This window comes from Cherax quadricarinatus, chromosome 98 (assembly GCF_038502225.1).
Source record: "Cherax quadricarinatus isolate ZL_2023a chromosome 98, ASM3850222v1, whole genome shotgun sequence".
NCBI classification, from domain to species: Eukaryota; Metazoa; Arthropoda; class Malacostraca; order Decapoda; family Parastacidae; genus Cherax; species Cherax quadricarinatus.
This window is the reverse complement of record NC_091389.1, coordinates 6,599,136-6,620,187: the sequence shown is the minus strand read 5'-3', so window position 1 is coordinate 6,620,187 and position 21,052 is coordinate 6,599,136. Positions and strand designations below refer to the sequence as shown.

Below are 21,052 nucleotides of genomic sequence, written 5' to 3'. Positions count from 1 at the left end.
GCATAGTCTAGTAAAATAATAAAGTATTTTATTATAAAGTCTACTGCTAATTTCAACATTGTTGATAAAGCGTGAAAGTGTTTTAAACCCAGTTTTCCTATAAAGTTCCTCTATGTAATGATTTTTTGGGGAAATGTGATTGAATAAGTTCGTACAAAATTGAACAGGACAAGTGAGGGCCTTCCCATGTTGTGTTCAATCTTGGATGAACTTGTTCAATCGCATATATGAATAAAATCAAGGAAGACATCAGTGGGTATAGGGAGATAAACACTTCACTGGCCTTCTCTCTGAGACAATTTAGATCATCATCAAGAGAAACATTAGTGACTCAAGACAGCAAAGAGTCACTCACTGAAGCTGGTTTTATACCTCGTGAGGGACCAGCGAATGTGTGTGACCAGCTTTGGCGAGTATCTACGTCCCAGCGGGGCGGGAAAACATAACCCGAACTCAACTGGGTGAAAGATCTTACCCAACTTGAGCTTAAAATGAATATAAACATCTTACAGGCTGGGAGAGTGTAAACACATTCCATCCATAAGAGTGTCAAAGATAAGCAGGAGAAAGAGTACAGTAACTTCTCAACTTACAAACACATTGGGAACATCCTGAATTATGCATAATAATTTTTTATTTTTTATTATCACACTGGCCGATTCCCACCAAGGCAGGGTGGCCCACCAAGGCAGGGTGGCCCACCAAGGCAGGGTGGCCCACCAAGGCAGGGTGGCCCACCAAGGCAGGGTGGCCCGAAAAAGAAAAACTTTCACCATCATTCACTCCATCAGTGTCTTGCCAGAAGGGTGCTTTACAATACAGTTTTTAAACTGCAACATTAACACCCCTCCTACTATTATTTTATATAATAATATATAATAATAATAATAATATACACAATATAGAAGATTCTCAACATGTTTTAAAGTTGAGGATTTATTGTACCAAGAAGTAACAAATGTTCTTAATTTTCTCGGTGAGAAGGCCAATGAAAGGTCACTTCATCTCCCTATATTTACTGATGCGTACATTTTTTTTGTTTTTCAACACACGGGCCGTATCCCACCAAGGCAGGGCGACCAAAAAGGAAAAACAAAAGTTTTTCTTTTTAAATTTAGTAATGTATACAGGAGAAGGTGTTACCAGCACCTTGCTCCCGGTATTTTAGTCGCCTCTTACAACATACGTGGACTAAAGTATGTACACATATATGTAAAATGGCACTGAATGTTGCACTCAATACAGAGGAGCTTTATAAAACAGATGAATCAGTCAGCCTCTTATAAAGCTCCTCTATACAAACACACACCAAGTTTTGGTAAATGCGATTGAAAAAGTACATCCAAAAATAAATAGCGTACAGAAAGGCCTCCGCAGTACATGCTATTCAATTTTTAGTCGACTTTTTTAATTGTATTTTCAAAAGAAATTGCAATATATAGAGGAGCTTTATAGGACAACTGACAGTCTTCTCTTACAAAATATTTAACCATTACAAAAATCAGCCTTGAATAACACAAGTCAAAAATTACATTACACGACCAAGAATTCAATATACAAATGTTACAAACAATAGAGATAAATTTTTAACAGCAAAAACACCATGTACAAACACTCCACCACTCCCAAAAAATTTATTTAGAAAATTTTGATCATGTAGGCCTAGGGACTCATATGCTCTTTCTCATCTGTAAAATTCTGAGTGTTAATGTATTAATTTGTTTGTTGCAGAAATACACTATAGATTAGTTTGTCAGGTAATCACATGGTCAAAAATAATATTGTAGAATAAATCAGATATACATTTTGGAATGTGATCAATGGAGCAAAAAACTAAAATTATTCTAATAGGCTGGAAATGAGGCATAAATATAATGAATTTAATGGTTTCATGTACATTAGAATTTTCTACCCGAACTGGATTAAAAATACAGGAACAACAGTCAGCTCGCTCACAAAACTATCTGACTCACGAAATCGTAATAACATGGCTGTAAACAAATTGTGAACCAGGTGCGTTTTTGAACCCACGAGTCTTAGAACCCACGAGTCTTAGAACCCACGAGTCTTAGAACCCACGAGCCTTAGAACCCACGAGTCTTAGAACCCACGAGTCTTAGAACCCACGAGTCTTAGAACCCACGAGCCTTAGAACCCACGAGCCTTAGAACCCACGAGCCTTAGAACCCACGAGCCTTAGAACCCACGAGTCTTAGAACCCACGAGCCTTAGAACCCACCTGCCACGGGTTGAACCCTAACCCATTCTGTAATTTACCTTTCAAGCCCAATTTTTCAATAAATGATTGAAAAAGTGCATTCATTATTGATTAGCCCTTAAACAGGCCTTCATACAATGCATTATCCAATTTTGGACTTTCTTTTCCACTTGCATTTGCAAAAAATCTCTCTAGATGCAATAGTTTTATTTAAGAGCTGACTGTACATGGTCCTTCTAAAACAAGGAACTTAACTACATCCTATTATCTGTCGTATAATACATATGATCAATTCTAATTTCAAAATGAAAAGTTAGGTCAAATCAAATGCTTGGCTGTTAATCCAAAATTTAGTGAGGAAATTTCAAAATGACAGTGGTCAGTCGTGGACCATTGTCTAGTTGCAAGTGGTCCAGGATGAGCCAAAATGTCATCTGAAAGTTCTTTTGCAAATGTTGGGTCAATAGTGAATTGTTCCAGCCATGGTACCGTGATTTTTATTGTTCCAGTCATGGTACCGTGACTTTTAATCTACTTAAAATACTGTCCTTGCAAGCACAAATATGTCGCTTATAACTAAACACTAATAAAAGAAATGCGACAGATAATATGGATATGCTGCACAGGGTTTTTGGAGAACAGAACCGGGGTCTCTGAAACAACCGTCCAGAGACAACACGCCCGAGCCCAGATCTCCGAAAAACCTGTGGATCGTCACAAGCATTTATTACATTTTGTAACCAATATGGATACATATTTAAATACAGTCAACTCTCTTATGAGGCTTTGCAATATAGAGCAATTTTTTGTATATGCAATTTAAAAATTACATCTAAAATTGAATAGCACATAGAAAAGCCTTTGTAAGATGAACTATTAAATTTTGGATGAATATCACATTCAGAAAATCACACTATACAGAAGAGCTTTATGAGGAAGCTGACTGTATACTAATCATTTAGTTAATAGATTTTTAGTTAACTCTACAATAATCTTTACAGTTCAAGGATAAATAAACAGTACCTGATCGGACGAGGGTGACTTGCACCGCTCCTCCTCTTTAGACGACTCGTTTCGCTTCGGCGAACGGGGAACACGTTGGTATGGGTCAGCCGCCCCATAGAGGTCAGGCGTGCCCATATTCAGGAGGCACGATTTGGCAATATAATCAACGATCACCAGCCCGTTCTCGTTACCGTAGGACAACCTGTTTAATACACGACAAGTGAGTGACAAGGCTGTACTTCATGTGGCTGGTCATAAATTATTTTTAACACATTGGCCAGGTATCAGATCAACCAGGCTGTGATGGATATGTGGGGGCAACAGACCACCAGCAGCAACAACCTGGTAGACCAGGCTAACACCAGACCAGCCTGGTCCAGGACCACCAGCAGCAAAAACCTGGTAGACCAGGCTAGCACCAGACCAGCCTGGCCCAGGACCACCAGCAGCAACAACCAGGCAGACCAGGCTAGCACCAGACCAGCCCGGCCCAGGACCACCAGCAGCAACAACCAGGCAGACCAGGCTAGCACCAGACCAGCCCGGCCCAGGACCACCAGCAGCAACAACCAGGTAGACCAGGCTAGCACCAGACCAGCCCAGCCCAGGACCACCAGCAGCAACAACCAGGTAGACCAGGCTAGCACCAGACCAGCCCGGCCCAGGACCACCAGCAGCAACAACCAGGTAGACCAGGCTAGCACCAGACCAGCCCGGCCCAGGACCACCAGCAGCAACAACCAGGTAGACCAGGCTAGCACCAGACCAGCCCGGCCCAGGACCACCAGCAGCAACAACCAGGTAGACCAGGCTAGCACCAGACCAGCCCGGCCCAGGACCACCAGAAGCAACAACCAGGTAGACCAGGCTAGCACCAGACCAGCCCGGCCCAGGACCACCAGCAGCAACAACCAGGTTGACCAGGCTAGCACCAGACCAGCCCGGCCCAGGACCACCAGCAGTAACAACCAGGCAGACCAGGCTAGCACCAGACCAGCCCGGCCCATACCCGGGTTCCAAGAGTAGAAACACTCTTGGAACTCGTCAAAAACCATCTCCCACCAAGGCAATGTGACCCAAAAAAGAAAAAAAAACTTTCACCATCACTCACTCCATTACTGTCTTGCAAGAGGCGTGCTGATAATACAGCTTAAAAACTACAGTTTATTAGATTAGTTTTTATTTTGACGAATTACATGGTTGTACAGAGGAATATAATAGTTGGGTATACATGCCAAAAGCCTCTCGGTATGCTGAGCATTTCGGGCAAACGTAAAGATTAACTTTAGATTAGTAAGGCAATAATACATAGTTCATAGCGTCGTTAGACGAGTTAGAGTATAGGAGAATTTAATATTATATCAGGTGATGCTACATCTCCACAAACACACTACAGTGGACCCCCGCATAACGATTACCTCCGAATGCGACCAATTATGTAAGTGTATTTATGTAAGTGCGTTTGTACGTGTATGTTTGGGGGTCTGAAATGGACTAATCTACTTCACAATATTTCTTATGGGAAAAAATTCGGTCAGTACTGGCACCTGAACATACTTCTGGAGTGAAAAAATATCGTTAACCGGGGGTCCACTGTAGTTGTAAGGCCGTCAGCTGTCTTATGAAGCTCCTATACACAACACAATTATGAAAAGGGCACTGAAACTGAATAGGGTGTAGAAAAAACTCAACGGTGTGTAATACTCAATTTTTAACGTACTTTTTCAATTTCATGTATGAAAAACAGCATTTGTAGACGAGCTTTATAAAAGAGGAGACAGTATGTTTACTACTAAGTAACCTAATGTAAGGTGTTGGCAGCAGTGAGAGAATTAAACCCTAGGTAACAGGACGGCCTCACTTTACAGCGCTTTCTTGTAGTGTTTGTTGTAGTGTTTCACTAATACAGCGGCTCAAATATAGCCATTTATTATATATTCAGATTTCGTACAATAAATTTATTCATCACTCGCTATAAGCTAAGGATAAAAACATTTTAAGGTAAGTAATGTGTGTACTGCATAGGCATTTTTTAGGCCTAGCTCTACTGCTCACTTAATATATGATAGTGTAAACATGTTATCAGACTTTTATGTGCATTTGAAAGTGAAAAAAATTGTTTGTTTCACTTTACAGCAGTAACCTGGAACCTGCTGTATAAGTGGGGCCCTCCTGTACTGCAGTAGCCTGGAACCTAACCTGCTGTATAAGTGGGGTCCTCCTGTACTGCAGTAGCCTGGAACCTAACCTGCTGTATAAGTGGGACACTCATGTACAGCAGTAGCCTGGAACCTAACCTGCTGTATAAGTGGGGTCCTCCTGTACTGCAGTAGCCTGGAACCTAACCTGCTGTATAAGTGGGGTCCTCCTGTACTGCAGTAGCCTGGAACCTAACCTGCTGTATAAGTGGGGTCCTCCTGTACTGCAGTAGCCTGGAACCTAACCTGCTGTATAAGTGGGGCCCTCCTGTACTGCAGTAACCTGGAACCTGCTGTATAAGTGGGGTCCTCCTGTACTGCAGTAGCCTGGAACCTAACCTGCTGTATAAGTGGGGTCCTCCTGTACTGCAGTAGCCTGGAACCTAACCTGCTGTATAAGCGGGGTCCTCCTGTACTGCAGTAGCCTGGAACCTAACCTGCTGTATAAGTGGGGCCCTCCTGTACTGCAGTAGCCTGGAACCTAACCTGCTGTATAAGTGGGGTCCTCCTGTACTGCAGTAGCCTGGAACCTAACCTGCTGTATAAGTGGGGCCCTCCTGTACTGCAGTAGCCTGGAACCTAACCTGCTGTATAAGTGGGACCCTCATGTACAGCAGTAGCCTGGAACCTAACCTGCTGTATAAGTGGGGTCCTCCTGTACTGCAGTAGCCTGGAACCTAACCTGCTGTATAAGTGGGGCCCTCCTGTACTGCAGTAGCCTGGAACCTAACCTGCTGTATAAGTGGGGTCCTCCTGTACTGCAGTAGCCTGGAACCTAACCTGCTGTATAAGCCCTCCTGTACTGCAGTAGCCTGGAACCTAACCTGCTGTATAAGTGGGACCCTCATGTACAGCAGTAGCCTGGAACCTAACCTGCTGTATAAGTGGGGCCCTCCTGTACTGCAGTAGCCTGGAACCTAACCTGCTGTATAAGTGGGGCCTCATGTACAGCAGTAGCCTGGAACCTAACCTGCTGTATAAGTGGGACCCTCATGTACAGCAGTAGCCTGGAACCTAACCTGCTGTATAAGTGGGGTCCTCCTGTATAGCAGTAGCCTGGAACCTAACCTGCTGTATAAGTGGAGCCCTAATGTACAGCAGTAGCCTGGAACCTAACCTGCTGTACAAGTGCGGTCCTCCTGTACAGCAGTAGCCTGGAACCTAACCTGCTGTGTAAGTGGGGCCCTCCTGTACAGCAGTAGCCTAGAACCTAACCTGCTGTATAAGTGGGGCCCTCATGTACAGCAGTAGCCTGGAACCTAACTTGCTGTATAAGTGGGGTCCTCCTGTACATCAGTAGCCTGGAACCTAACCTGCTGTATAAGTGGGGTCCTCCTGTACAGCAGTAACCTGGAACCTAACTTGCTGTATAAGTGGGATCCTCATTTACAGTAGTAGCCTGGAACCTAACCTGCTGTATAAGTGGGGTCCTCCTGTACAGCAGTAGCCTGGAACCTAACCTGCTGTATAAGTGGGGTCCTCATGTACAGCAGTAGCCTGGAACCTAACCTGCTGTATAAGTGGGGTCCTCATGTACAGCAGTAGCCTGGAACCTAACCTGCTGTATAAGTGGGACCCTCATGTACAGCAGTAACCTGGAACCTAACCTGCTGTATAAGTGGGACCCTCATGTACAGCAGTAGCCTGGAACCTAACCTGCTGTATAAGTGGGGTCCTCCTGTACAGCAGTAGCATGGAACCTAATCTGCTGTATAAGTGTGGCCCTCCTGTACACTAGCCTGGGACCTAACCTGCTGTATAAGTGGGGCCCTCATGTACAGCAGTAGCCTGGAATCTAACCTGCTAAGTGGGGCCCTCATGTACAGCAGTAGCCTGGAACCTAACCTGCTGTATAAGTGGAGCCCTCGTATACAGAAGAAGCCTGGAACCTTACCTGCTGTATAAGTGGGGCCCTAAATCAAGGTCCCAGGACCCAAATATTTTCTAAAATTATGTCCCAACAGTGGCGGCTCACAGCTAAAATTAGTGGAGGTGCTGCTTCAGCTGGAACTGTGAAGCGCACAGTTCCATACAAGAATTATTGTAATTTTTTTATGTACTAGGGGATGGCTACTGACACTAAGCTTAACCCGTAAACGGTCGAAACGTATATATACTTTTTTCAACATTTGAAAGTATGTAAAAATAGTATGTAAAAAACGTGTAAAAAACTTTGATCCACTTTTGTTTTTTGTTATATTTGAAAATGTAAAAAAAACGTAGATCTACTTTTGGAACACTATGTCGTAGGGGTTCGGTAGGAGATATGATGGTTGTAGGTAAACACGCTTGTGGATGGTAACACTATATTGTCAGACTGTGATGGGAGCCCAGGCCTGCCTTGTTCTGCCTGCTTGTATATCTATCCGTGGAGTGAGGACGAGGCAGCGCCTCTCACTCACTCGTGCTGTATCCTGTGACGTCATACAGTCACTCGGCCTAATAGGGATCTTCTATATAAAGCACATGGATGGTACTATAATTTTCAGTTAATCTATACAACACATGTATGGGGATTCAGCAACTATGCTGACAACTACGCATATGAACGTAGATCTGCTTGGACCGTTTACGGGTTAAGGATTATATAATGTATAAAGAAAGAATTAAAGAAAACAAAGACTCATTATACTGAATGTTATCGATAATATCGAGTGAAAATATGGGGTGCTGCAGTGCCCATACATGAGCCGCCACTGTGTCCTAGCATATGCCCGTGTATCGTTTCCAATTTATAGAGTACAAATATAAACAAGACTCACAGCCCATAGGAGGAGTTGATAACAAGGTCAGTGATAGGTCCCAGGACCTCAATCAAGGTCCCAAGGCCGACACATTTTTCAACACAGGTCTTTTTCGACTTACAAAAGAGTAAAAAGACAAGCAAGACTCACAGTCCATAGGAGGAGTTGATAGCAAGGGCAGTGATAGGTCCTGGAGGCTCACCCTCCACCCAGGGCATCAGACAGACCAGCTCCGCCTGGTACCCCGATCCTTTCTTCTGTGCCCCGCCCCGCACGTGGATGGGAACGAAGTAGTCCAGCGATGCCTATAAACACTCACATATCAATTTTCTCACAAGAGCAAAGCTTGTATCTATAATCATTCTTCATTAAGGATCTTACTGACTCTAGAAAACTGAAAATGTTTTTGAAAAATAAAGGTTGATGGTTCTTGGCAACGCTTTACAAGAATGTTAACTTAAATTTATTACCATTTATTAAATAGTATGTTAAAAAAATTTTAAGACCTGTTAATAAGGAACAATATGCAGTTTATATCATTCCGTTGCAAAAATATTTTGTCCTCTAGGTCATCCATCAATTCTCAAAACTGATAAAGTCTCTTGTGAATAAAAAGTGTTCGTAACTAAATAACACAAACAGCATATTGTCTCATTAATATATTTATCTACCACCATGACTCACGAAATCGTAATACAACGAATGTAAACAAACCTGGGAACAGGTGGGGCATGAACTCATCATAAGTTAGTCGTAAAACTGCAAGGGAGGGTGTAAACCACTCGGAGTGGCTTACACACTGCCTTCAGTTTTACAGCTCACTTGCCATGAGTTTGACCCCCACCCGTTCCCTGGTTTATTTACAATACCATTAATATACATATATAGAGACATTTCTCAATATAATCTACCTCAAACACAGCATGCACTGTGTCAATTACGGTCAACTGAAAGATCCGTATTAGAAATAACATAAAATATGACAGAATACGAGTGTTTTAGACTTTTAAAAATTAAAACGTAATGAGAATGCATCGTAAGAGCTAAAAAAAATTATTTCTAAATAAGATCATGCTTACTTGCTTGTCTAGAAAAGAAAACTAATGCGACTGACTAGAGAGAGGAACATTTCTACTAATGACATGTTTAGTCGAACATTACTAATAATACATTTAGTCGAGCATTTATTGTCTAGTTTAAAGGGAGTTACAGGTTTATTATCGTCAAGTAGTCTTAAATATGACAAGGTTCAGTTATTTGGCCCTCAAGTCAACTCTACAGACTCCTAAGAAAAAAGAACGAGCAGACTACTTTCCTGTCGATGGGAAGACACGGACACACCCAGTATACTAGGTTACAGCCAGCACGCACACTGACAACACCTGGGATCATACAACACACCCAGTATACCAGTCACTTCTCTTACAAACCTATTCTAAACTGATTTTTTTTTGTAAATGCAACTGCATAAGTGTCTCTGAAATAGCTCATACCATGAAGGCCTTTTCATGTGCTATTCAATTTTCAATGTACAGGACGACCCTGCACATACAGATCCTTTTTCGGTGTTTCATGTTTTCATTGTCTTTCAACCGAGTCCTTGTTCCAGCCGCTGGTGACAATTGCAAGTGGCTGGAACATAATGAACAATGGCTCAATTTGAGGCCAACGAGAACATGGAATGTGGGAAAGAAGCGCTGTATATTTGAGGCCCTCCCGTACTTCTTCAACTGCATTTACAAAAACTCACACTACTTAGAGGAGATTTATAAGAGCTCTGACTGTACTAGGCTAAGCCAGCACGTACACTGACAACACCCTGTATATTTGAGGGTACTTCTTCAACTCTACTACACTCGCTCTGATACATAAGCCAGCACGTACACTGACAACACCCGGGTTCACTCTACTACATCGCTGATACATACACCTGGTTTTTTCCTATTATTCTGACTCTGACTGGGGCCTTTTTTATCAGAGGCCTTTTTATTGGTGTTTTCCCCTGCGGCTGAAGTGTGGTGGGGGCTATGGGCTACCTGAAGCGATGGACGAGGTGGGAACTCGTACTCTGGAGAGCAGTCGCCTGATTCATACACATCGTAAACGATTGGAATCTCCAGACACTGAAACAAAAGATTCTTGTATTACAGTAAACTCTTATAAAGCTGCTTAATATTTCTTTTTAACAAACTGACTGTCTCCCACTGAGGCAGAGTGACCCGAAAAAAAATAAATGCAAAGTTTTTCTTTATTTTTTACATTTAGCAAATATACAGGAGAAGGGGTTATTAGCCCCTTGCTCCCGCTACTTTAGTCGCCTCTCATGACACGTATGGCTTACGGAGGAAAAATTCTTCTCCGCTTCCCATGGAGAAATGTACTACAGTAGGATTTTTGCAAAAGATTGAAAAAAGTACATTCAAAATTTAACAGCCACTGAAAAAGGCTTCACAGTAAATATCATTCAATTTTAAATACATTTTTCCAAGTAAAACAACATAGGTAACTCAGAGCTACATCTGGAATACTTTGTCCAGCTCCCCGGCGGTGGGCTGCGTGCCCAGAATGCTGCCGGCATTTCCTCTCTGGATCACAATACTGAGTCTCTGAAAGAGGAAGCTGGTCACCCTGTGGTCCTTGGTTTCTATGATGACCTTTTCACCCAGCTCTTTGAGGAACTTTAGAGCACACTTGCCCCATGCTCCAAGGGTCTCCGACTCTATTGGGATGAAGTTATAGCAAGGGGGAAGGTCTTCATATTTGCGGGTCTTCTGGGTCTCCCTGTGGCTGGCAGCTCCACCCCCTTCCACTACGGAGAATGGCAAGTAGGTGTCTGCCAATGTGGCGGCACAGGTGTAGTCCCAGGCAATCTGCTTTCCATCCTTCCAAGGTAGCATAGTGGCTCTATCAGGACGCTTTTAACTTCCATCAGTCCTCTGCACTTGGGGTTGCCGTTGAGCTGGGCAACGGGCTGTGGCGAGGCTTCTCTTTATGATGTCATTGACCTCCTCACGTCTGGCATACTTCCCTTCTGCTGTGTGACACACGAGACCATGAAGTCTGAATTGATCAGCTGTCGCCCTGCCACAAATACACCTATGTTCAGTAAGGATGGGGCGGCTAGGCGAAGAGCAACACCAATCCGAACGGCCTGTGGGTCTAGTCGAGTGCCCAAGAAGGAATTGGGAACAGCTAACAGGAAATCTCCCGAGTGTGGTGCCTTCACTACCAGGATTCGAGCTTTGTCTTTTCCTGAGGCGTTGGAGAGCATTGTGTTGGCGATTTTTTCCATGATCGGTTTGTCCCAGTGGGACTGTTTGTGCTCTTTGGGAGGAGCTTCTCTACTGGAGGAATCTGTAAGGGTGTTCCACCAAATCGCTGCTTCAGTAAACCTGGGGACTTGAGCTCCTACCACGTCTCTCAAGCATTCAGGAACAATCTTCTTGACTAATGCACTGGAAGCCAAACACAAAGACAGAAAAGCAGGTAAAGCAACATGCGTTGCTTTGCGCATCCCTATACCTCCCAGTCGCACTGGGAGGGTTGCCTGATCCCATTGCTGATCCTCTAGTGACAGGTTCAGTGCTTCTTAAAAGTTGACCTCAGGTGTGCATCATATTCGTTGAGTGTTGGGTTGTCAAAAGAGGGTGCACACCTCAGGAAGTGAGTCTTGGCATAGTAAGGCACCTTGTGAGGAGATACAGAGCATCATGGGCATCAAGATCGCTTATTCTCTACTCCACTCTCATCAGGTCATTCAATTTGTCCTTGAGGACAGTGTCGATGGCCTGGTGACCCAGCAGTGCTCCCAAGAGGGTACTGTTGGACGGAGTGGTAGTAGAGACTTCTGGGAGGATTCTTCGCACAGCATTGATTATTTCCTGGTTCGCTGTGATGATTTCACACTTGGAGGGATTGAGGATGAGTCCCAAGTCTTCTCCCTGTGTTTTCACCAGTTGTAGGTCCCCTACCAGGGACTCTTCCGTACCTGCCAGAGTGCCATCGCCCAGGTACCAGATGTTGAGCTCGCTGCGTAGGCTGGAAGTTAGTTCTCTTACTGCCAAGCAGAAGAGAAGTGGAGCGAGTGGGTCACTCTGCTGAACACCCTCTGATGAGAGAATTTCATGTTCTCCAAACAAAAGAATTGAGGGTTTGCTGTAGCCAGCTGAAATGAAGGGAAAAAGACTGGGGAACCGATCCCGAACAGCTGGCAAGACAGCATCTCTCTTCACCATATTAAAGGCATTTCTAAAATCAAGTTTGACTACGGTCTTGTCTTCTGGTAGGTCCCTGATGTAGGCCCTTGCCGCATGAGCTGCGGCTTCACTGTCTTTTCCAAGTGTATTTGCAAAAAATTACCCTTTATAAGAAGGGGCAGATATATATTGAAGTTTTTGGAGCAAGTAATAATGAAAGTGTTTCTTCTGTTTCGAGTCACCCTGCCTCAGGAAATGGCAGTTTTAAAAAAAAAAAAAAGTAGTTGAATAAGAGAAAATGGTCATGTGGAACAATGGTACAACACATAAGAGAAGATATTGATAATTAGCGCTTAACGTTAGCTGAAAACATATTATTAGCAATGCCGGAAGTGCAAATGTTTTTTTTTTTAAATTAAGCAAATAGCCCGCACACAGGAGAATGGCACTTATGCCCCTGTTTCAGTCCCACTTGGACCATTAAGTAGGCACACTACAGGTGGACCTTGACTTACATTGGGGTTACACTCCGACAAACTCATCTTAAGTTCACAATATTTTTAGCTGAACATCATATGCTACATAAATATTTAAAAAAAAAAAAAAAACTACTGTCACTGAATAAGTGAATAAACAACTAATTACTGTAAGTAAATACCAGTATTGAAAAGTAAATGAGTACAAGTTATGATGGAAAATAAGAAAAAATTTTGGTGTGAGATAAACAGGTTAAGAAAGCCTAGGGAACAAATGGATTTGTCAGTTAAAAACAGAGTAGGAGAGTTAGTAGATGGGGAGAGGGAGGTATTAGGTAGATGGCAAGAATGTTTTGAGGAACTTTTAAATGTTGAGGAAGAAACAGAGGCAGTAATTTCATGCACTGGTCAGGGAGGTATACCATCTTTTAGGAGTGAAGAAGAGCAGAATGTAAGTGTGGGGGAGGTACGTGAGGCATTACGTAGAATGAAAGGGGGTAAAGCAGCTGGAACTGATGGGATCATGACAGAAATGTTAAAACCAAGGGGGATATAGTGTTGCAGTGGCTGGTATTTTTGTTTAGTAAATGTATGAAAGAGGGGAAGGTACCTAGGGATTGGCAGAGAGCATGTATAGTTCCTTTATATAAAGGGAAGGGGGACAAAAGAGATTATAAAAATTACAGGGGAATGAGTTTACTGAGTATACCAGGAAAAGTGTACAGTAGGGTTATTATTGAAAGAATTAGAGGTAAGACAGAGGCCAGGATTGCGGATGAGCAAGGAGGCTTTAGAGTGGGTAGGGGATGTGTAGATCACGTGTTTACATTGAAGCATATAATTTTTTTTTCAACAAGTTGTCTGTCTCCCACCGAGGCAGGGTGTCCCAAAAAGAAAAAAAATCCCCAAGAAAATACTTTCATCACACTCACACATAATCACTGTTTTTGAAGAGGCGCCCATATACAACAGTTTAGAAGTACAGTGGACCCCCGCTTAACGATCACCTCCGAATGCGACCAATTATGTAAGTGTATTTATGTAAGTGCGTTTGTACGTGTATGTTTGGGGGTCTGAAATGGACTAATCTACTTCACAATATTCCTTATGGGAACAAATTCGGTCAGTACAGGCACCTGAACATACTTCTGGAGTGAAAAAATATCGTTAACCGGGGGTCCACTGTATATATAAAGATACACAACATATCCCTCCAAACTGCCAATATCTCGAACTCCTCCTTTAAAGAGCAGGCATTGTACTTCCCATTTCCAGTGCTCAAGTTTGGCTATATAAAAATAACTGAGTTTCTCTGAATCCCTTCACTAAATATTACCCTGCTCATACTCCAACAGCTCGTCAGGTCCCAAAAACCATCCGTCTCCATTCACTCCTATCTAACACACTCACACATGTTTGCTGGAAGTCCAAGCCCCTCACCCACAAAACCTCCTTTACCCACTCCCTCCAATAATATAAAATATCATATTCACGTTCAACTTAAAATATTTCTGACACGATATTTTTGATTTACAGTATTTTTGACTTACAATGGGTTTGTTGGAAAGTAACCCCATCGTAAGTCGAGGACCACCTGTATCGTGCTGAAATAAAATTATTACCATGTTTATACCCTTGCGGTGGTAAAACAAATGAACATTTTATGTCTGATTAGTTTCGAGTCTTTCTACTCCCGAGCCCGGCCATGGGCCAGGTTGGTAAACACAGCACAACTTACCGATATCTCTGAAATAGTTTCTTGCTTGGAGTATTTGAAGAGTATAACGTGAGAGGTGGCGCCGGCTACACACAGGAAGCGGGACTCGGGACACAGGAAGATGTGCTGGATGGCAAAGGGATCCTCATCGCCGTCGATGCTTCGAGTCTTTGGTTTCTCAAATACCTTTGCTGTCTTGAGTTTATACAGGACCTGTAGACTTACCGACGACGCATCCCAAAACTTGATGCTGCCATCAGCATGGCTGAAAATATCAGTGGTTAATACTGTCAGCAAGACTAAGTACGTATTAGTGTGTTAATAATACTGATATCAGCAAGACTATTAGTGTAGTTAGTAATACTGATGTCAGCATGACTAAGTATTAGTGTGGTTAATTATTAGCTCTTCTTCTTTTTATTTCCCCTTATCTCCATGGGGAAGTGGAACAGAATTCTTTCCCAGTAATCCATGCGTGTCGTAAGTGGCGACTAAAATGCTGGGAGCAATAATGTTGAAGGATCAGTTATGGAAGGAGAAGACGGAATATAAATGTATAAATTCAAGGATTGGATGTGAAAAGTGGGTTATAATAAGCGTGTATGCACCTGGAGGAAGAGTGTAGAGCAGAGAGAGAGATTTTGGGAGATGTTAAGTGAGTGTGTAGGAACTTTTGAGCCAAGTGAGAGAGTAACTGTGGTAGGGGACCTAAACACTAAAGTAGAAGAAACATTTAGAGAGGGTGTGGTAGGTAAGTTTGGGGTGCCAGGTGTAAATGATAATGGGAGCCCTTTGATTGAACTTTGTACAGAAAGGGGTTTGATTATAGGTAATACATATTTTAAGAAAAAAAGGATAAATAAGTATACAAGATATGATGTAGGGTGAAATGACAGTAGTTTGATGGACTATGTATTGGTAAATAAAAGACTGTTGGGTAGACTTCAGGATGTACATGTTTAGAGGGGCCACAGATATATCAGATCACTTTTTAGTTGTAGCTAAACTGAGAGTAAAAGGTAGATGGGATACAAGGAGAAGGGAATCAGTAAGAAAGAGAAAGGTGAAGGTTTACAAACTAAAGGAAGAAAGATGGGCTAATGAAGATGAACAGGTATGGGGTAGGTTTTAAAATGTGGTGTTAGAGTGTTCAGCAAAAGTTTGTGGTTACAGGAAAGTGGGTGCGGGAGGGAAGAGGAGCAATTGGTGGATTCATGTAGAGAGAGTAATAAGAGAAAAAGTTAGCATATGAGAGGTTTTTACAAAGTAGAAGTGATGTGAGGAGGGAGAAGTATATGGAGGGAAAGAGAGAGGTTAAGAGAGTGGTGAAGCAATGTAAAAAGAGAGCAAATGAGAGAGTGGGTGAGATGTTATCAACAAATTTTACTGAGAATAAGAAAAAGTTTTGGACTGAGATTAGTAAGTTGAGAAAGCCTAGGGAATGAATGGATTTAACAGCTAAATAGGAGAGGAGAGTTATTAGATGAAGTGTTTGAGGTATCAGGAAGGAGGGCATATTTTGAGGAACTAAGTTCGTGAGGCAGTAGGTAAAATGAAAGGGGGTAAGGCAGTTGGGATTGATGGGATAAAGACAGAAATGTTAAAAGCAGGTGGGGATAAAGTTTTGGAGTGGTTGGTGCTATTATTTAATAAATGTATGGAAGAGGGTAAGGTACCTGGGGGTTGGCAGAGAGCATGCATAGTTCCTTTGTATAAAGGTAAAGGGGACAAAAGAGAGAGTGTAAAAATTATAGGGAATAAGTCCGTTGAGTAAAGGTAGTAGGTTGTAGACAGCAACCACCCAGGGAGGTACTACCGTCCTGCCAAGTGAGTGTAAAACGAAAACCTGTAATTGTTTTACACGATGGTAGGATTGCTGGTGTCTTTTGTCTGTCTCATAAATATGCAAGATTACAGGTACGTCTTGCTACTTCTACTTACACTTAGGTCACACTACACATACATGTACAAGCATATATGTGTATATACACCCCTCTGGGTTTTCCGTTATTTTCTTTCTAGTTCTTGTTCTTGTTTATTTCCTCTTATCTCCATGGGGAAGTGGAACAGAATTCTTCCTCCGTAAGCCATGAGTGGTGGAGGAGGCGACTAAAATGCCGGGAGCAAGGGGCTAGTAACCCCTTCTCCTGTATATATTACTAAATGTACAAGGAGAAACTTTCGTTTCTCCTTTTGGGCCACCCTGCCTCGGTGGGATACAGCCGGTGTGTTGAAAGAAAGAAGAAGTCTGTTGAGTATACCTAGTAAAGTGTATGGTACAGTTATTATTGAAAGAATTAAGAGTAAGACGGAGAGTAGGATAGCAGATGAACAAGGAGGCTTTAGGAAAGGTAGGGGGTGTGTGGACCAGGTGTTTACAGTGAAACATATAAGTGAACAGTATTTAGATAAGAGTAAAGAGGTTTTTGTGGCATTTATGGATTGGGAAAAGGTGTATGACAGGGTGGATAGGGGGGCAATGTGGCAGATGTTGCAGGTGTATGGAACAAGAGGTAGGCTACTTACAGCAGTGAAAAGTTTTTACAAGGATAGTGAGGCACAGGTTAGAGTATGTAGGAGAGAGGGAGATTATTTCCCAGTAAAAGTAGGCCTTAGACAGGGAAGTGTGATGTCACCGTGGTTGTTCAATATATTTATAGATGGAGTTGTAAGAGAAGTGAATGCTCGGGTGTTGGCAAGAGGTGTGGGGTTAAAAGATTAAGAATCTTAATTAACACAAAGTGGGAGATATCACAGTTACTCTTTGCTGATGACACTGTGCTTTTGGTAGATTTTGAAGAGAAGTTGTAGAGGTTGGTGGATGAATTTGAAGGGTATGTAAAAGAAGGAAAATAAAAGTGAATATAGGAAAGAGTAAGGTTATAAGGATAACAAAAAAATTTAGGCAATGAAAGATTGGATATCAGATTGAATGGAGAGAGTATGGAGGAGGTGAATGTATTCAGATATTTAGGAGTAGATTTATCAGCGGATGTGTCTATGAAAGATGAGGTGAATCATAGAACTGATGAGGGAAAAAGGGTGAGTGGTGCACTGAGGAGTCTGTGGAGACAAAGAATGTTATCCATGAAAGCAAAGAGGGGAATTTATGAGAGAATAGTTATACCAACACTCTTATATGGGTGTGAAACATGGGTGATGAATGTTGCAACAAGGAGAAGGCTGGAGGTACTGGTACCAAGACTGTTATATGGGTGTGAAACATGGGTAGTGAATGTTGAAACAAGGAGAAGGCTGGAGGTAGTGGTACCAAGACTGTTATATGGGTGTGAAACATGGGTGATGAATGTTGCAACAAGGAGAAGGCTGGAGGCAGTGGTACCAAGACTGTTATATGGGTGTGAAACATGGGTGATGAATGTTGCAACAAGGAGAAGGCTGGAGGTACTGGTACCAAGACTGTTATATGGGTGTGAAACATGGGTGGTGAATGTTGCAACAAGGAGAAGGCTGGAGGCAGTGGAGACGTCATGTCTGAGGGGAATGTGTGGTGTGAATATAATGCATAGAATCCATAGTTTGGAGATTAGGAGGAGGTGTGGGATTACTAAAACTATTATCCAGAGGGCTGAGGAGGGGTCGGTGAGGTGGGTCAGACATTTAAAGAGGATGGAACAAAACAGAATGACTAAGTGTATAAATCTGAAGTGAAGGGAAGGCGGGGTAGAGATCAGCTTAGGAAAGGTTGGAGGGAGGGGGTAAAGGAGGTTTTGTGTGCAAGGGGCTTGGACTTCCAGCAAACATGCATGAGCGTGTTAGATAGGAGTGAAAACAAATGTGTTTTAGGATTTGACATGCTGTTAGTGTGAGCAAAGTAACATTTATGAAGGGATTCAGGGAAACTGGCAGGCCGGACTTGAGTCCTGGAGATGGGAAGTACAGTGCCTGTACTCTGAAGGAGGGGTGTTAATGTTGCAGTTTTATAACTGTAGTGTAAGCGCACCTCTGGCAAGACAGTGATGGAGTGAATGATGAAAGAGTTTCTTCTTTTTCAGGTCACCCTGCCTTGGTGGGAAACTGCCAATGTGTTAAAAAAATTATTATTATTCTTTAGAAAAGAGATGCATTTTGAATTGAGATTTAAAAGGATATATACATTCCTGTAGCTTAACAGACAGTGGTGATGTGTTACACAGTCTGGGAGATATATAAGAAAAGTCAAAAGAAATACAGAGAAGTTGTGGTGAAGTCAAGGCCTCGGCTATAATGGTCAAAGATCAGGAAGCAAATCTGTTATTACAGGAAGTCTTGAAGTTACAAACATATTGAGAATCTTCTGTATTGTGTAAAATAATGATATATATAACAATACCTAGGTAGTAGGTTGGTAGTCAGCAACCGCCCAGGGAGGTACTACCGTCCTGCCAGGTGACTATGAAACAGAAACCTGTAACTGTTTAACATGATGGTAGGATTGCTGGTGTCTTTTTTTTCTGTCCCATACACATGCAAGATTTCAGGTACGTCTTGCTGCTTCTACTTACACTTAGGTCACACTACACATACATGTACAAGCATATATATATACACACACCCCTCTGGGTTTTCTGCTATTTTCTTTCTAGTTCTTGCGTATTTCCTCTTATCTCCATGGGGAAGTGGAACAGAATTCATCCTCCGTAAGCCATGCGTGTTGTAAGAGGCGACTAAAATGCCGGGAGCCAGGGGCTAGTAACCCCTTCTCCTGTACATATTACTAAATGTAAAAGGAAAAACTTTCGTTTTTCCTTTTGGGCCACCCCGCTTCGGTGGGATACAGCCGGTGTGTTGAAAGAAAGAAAGATATATAACAATAATGATAAACACAATACTGAAAATTTTCAATATGTTCTTAAGTCAATGACTTTCGGTATTGAAAAATTAGACATGTGTAACAACTGGGTATGTTTAAACCACCGAACAGGTGGGCTTAGAACCCATGGCCAGTGAGTGGTAAAACACTAGGACAGTGTGCTAACTACTGGGACACCTGGCTACAATAACATTCATCTAGTTAAGTGGGGCCCATGCTAACCTCCCTATGGTGTCCAAATTGAAAAGCATGTACTACAGAGGCCTTTCCCCTGCTTCATTCAGTATTGAATGTACTTCTTCAGTCACATTTACAAAAACATTGCCCTACAATAGAGGAGCTTTATAAACAAGTAAAGAGCTTTACAAATAATAAAGGAGCGTTAAAAATATTGCCCTATAATAAAGGAACTTTATAAAAGAGTTTAGTAGTGACATGACAAGTAGTTTAGACATGACAAGTAGTTTAGACATGCTAGACTATCAAACACATCTTCTCACCCGGTAATAATCATCTCAGCGTAGCTACACGACATGGTGCCCCATTCGCCACCACAGATGGGCCACTCCCTCTCGCTGAAGCCTTGCCGCTTGTGGCCGCGGGCCCCGACGGAGTAGAAGGCCGGTATGAGGTCCGCTGGGCAGTCGGCCAGGTAGGTGCAACAGGTGACAGGGGATTCGTGCAGGTCCATCGAATAGGGGTTCTCAAAGCATGGGTAACCTTGGGTGTGCAGGTCCACAACAACAAGATCATTGTGAAGCAGGACGACCAGGGCGTATGGTTCGGCGAATTCTGCGAAGCAAGTTTGTTTAGACAGGGGTAGACATAAGTACAGTTATCACATGTAAATTACCCACCAGGATAACCCAAAAAAATCAGATAGGTGATTTAAGTCTACAAGGACCCTCAATGAAAATATGGTATGACCATGGTATGAGTGTGGTATGACCATAGTTAAATTCTAAATATACTAACTCAGGTTCCTAATCTTTGTTGATACTCAAACCTGTTTTATAGTGTGCAAATTTTTTTGTAGATGTGGAAAAAAGCATCCAAAATTGAATAGTACATTAAAAAGCCTTCAAAGTGCTCGCTTCTGAATTTTAAATGCATTTTTGCAGTTGCATTTGCTAAGAATCACACCATACACAATAGCTCTCTTTCTGATGAAATGCTTTTTTTGATAAAGATCACTTTTATTGTCAAAACGTATTGAAGTGGGTAAACAGGAGGATGGCTGAGAGGCTCGAACCATGGTCCATAAATTTATGGATCATGATTTGAGCCTCCCGTCCATCCTTGTGTGTATTCATCGACAGTAGTTGACCCGTGTTGGCCCATGGCCTGGTGGCTGAAGCTCTCGCTTCACACACTGAGGGGCCCGGGTTTTATTCCTGGCAAGGGTGGAAACATTAGGTATTTCCTGACACTGGTTGTCTATGTTCCCCACCAGTAAAATGGGTGTTAGTGGACTGGTGTGGGTCACATCCTGGGTGTTAGTGGGCTGGTGTGGGTTGCATCCTGAGTGTTAGTAGACTGGTGTGGGTTGCATCCTGAGTGTTAGTAGACTGGTGTGGGTTGCATCCTGAGTGTTAGTAGACTGGTGTGGGTTGCATCCTGAGTGTTAGTGGACTGGTGTGGGTCACATCCTGGGTGTTAGTGGACTGGTGTGGGTCACATCCTGG

The 21,052-nt window shown here is 42.6% G+C and overlaps 1 protein-coding gene across 5 annotated transcripts in view; it reads right to left on the bottom strand.

The window, feature by feature from the left end:
* Tomosyn (syntaxin-binding protein tomosyn) overlaps positions 1-21,052 on the bottom strand; it is a 567,161-nt gene that overhangs the window by 138,211 nt on the left and 407,898 nt on the right. For 4 of the 5 annotated variants that reach the window (XM_070105267.1, XM_070105268.1, XM_070105270.1 and 1 more), the window contains exons 9-13: positions 19,868-20,159; positions 14,576-14,819; positions 10,094-10,288; positions 8,316-8,470; positions 3,242-3,425 (exon numbers count right to left, since the gene is read on the bottom strand). In XM_070105267.1, coding sequence (XP_069961368.1) covers positions 3,242-3,425; positions 8,316-8,470; positions 10,094-10,288; positions 14,576-14,819; positions 19,868-20,159 — 1,070 coding nt within the window. The remainder of the gene's footprint in view (positions 1-3,241; positions 3,426-8,315; positions 8,471-10,093; positions 10,289-14,575; positions 14,820-19,867; positions 20,160-21,052) is intronic. The other variant, XM_070105269.1, reaches the window with a different exon arrangement.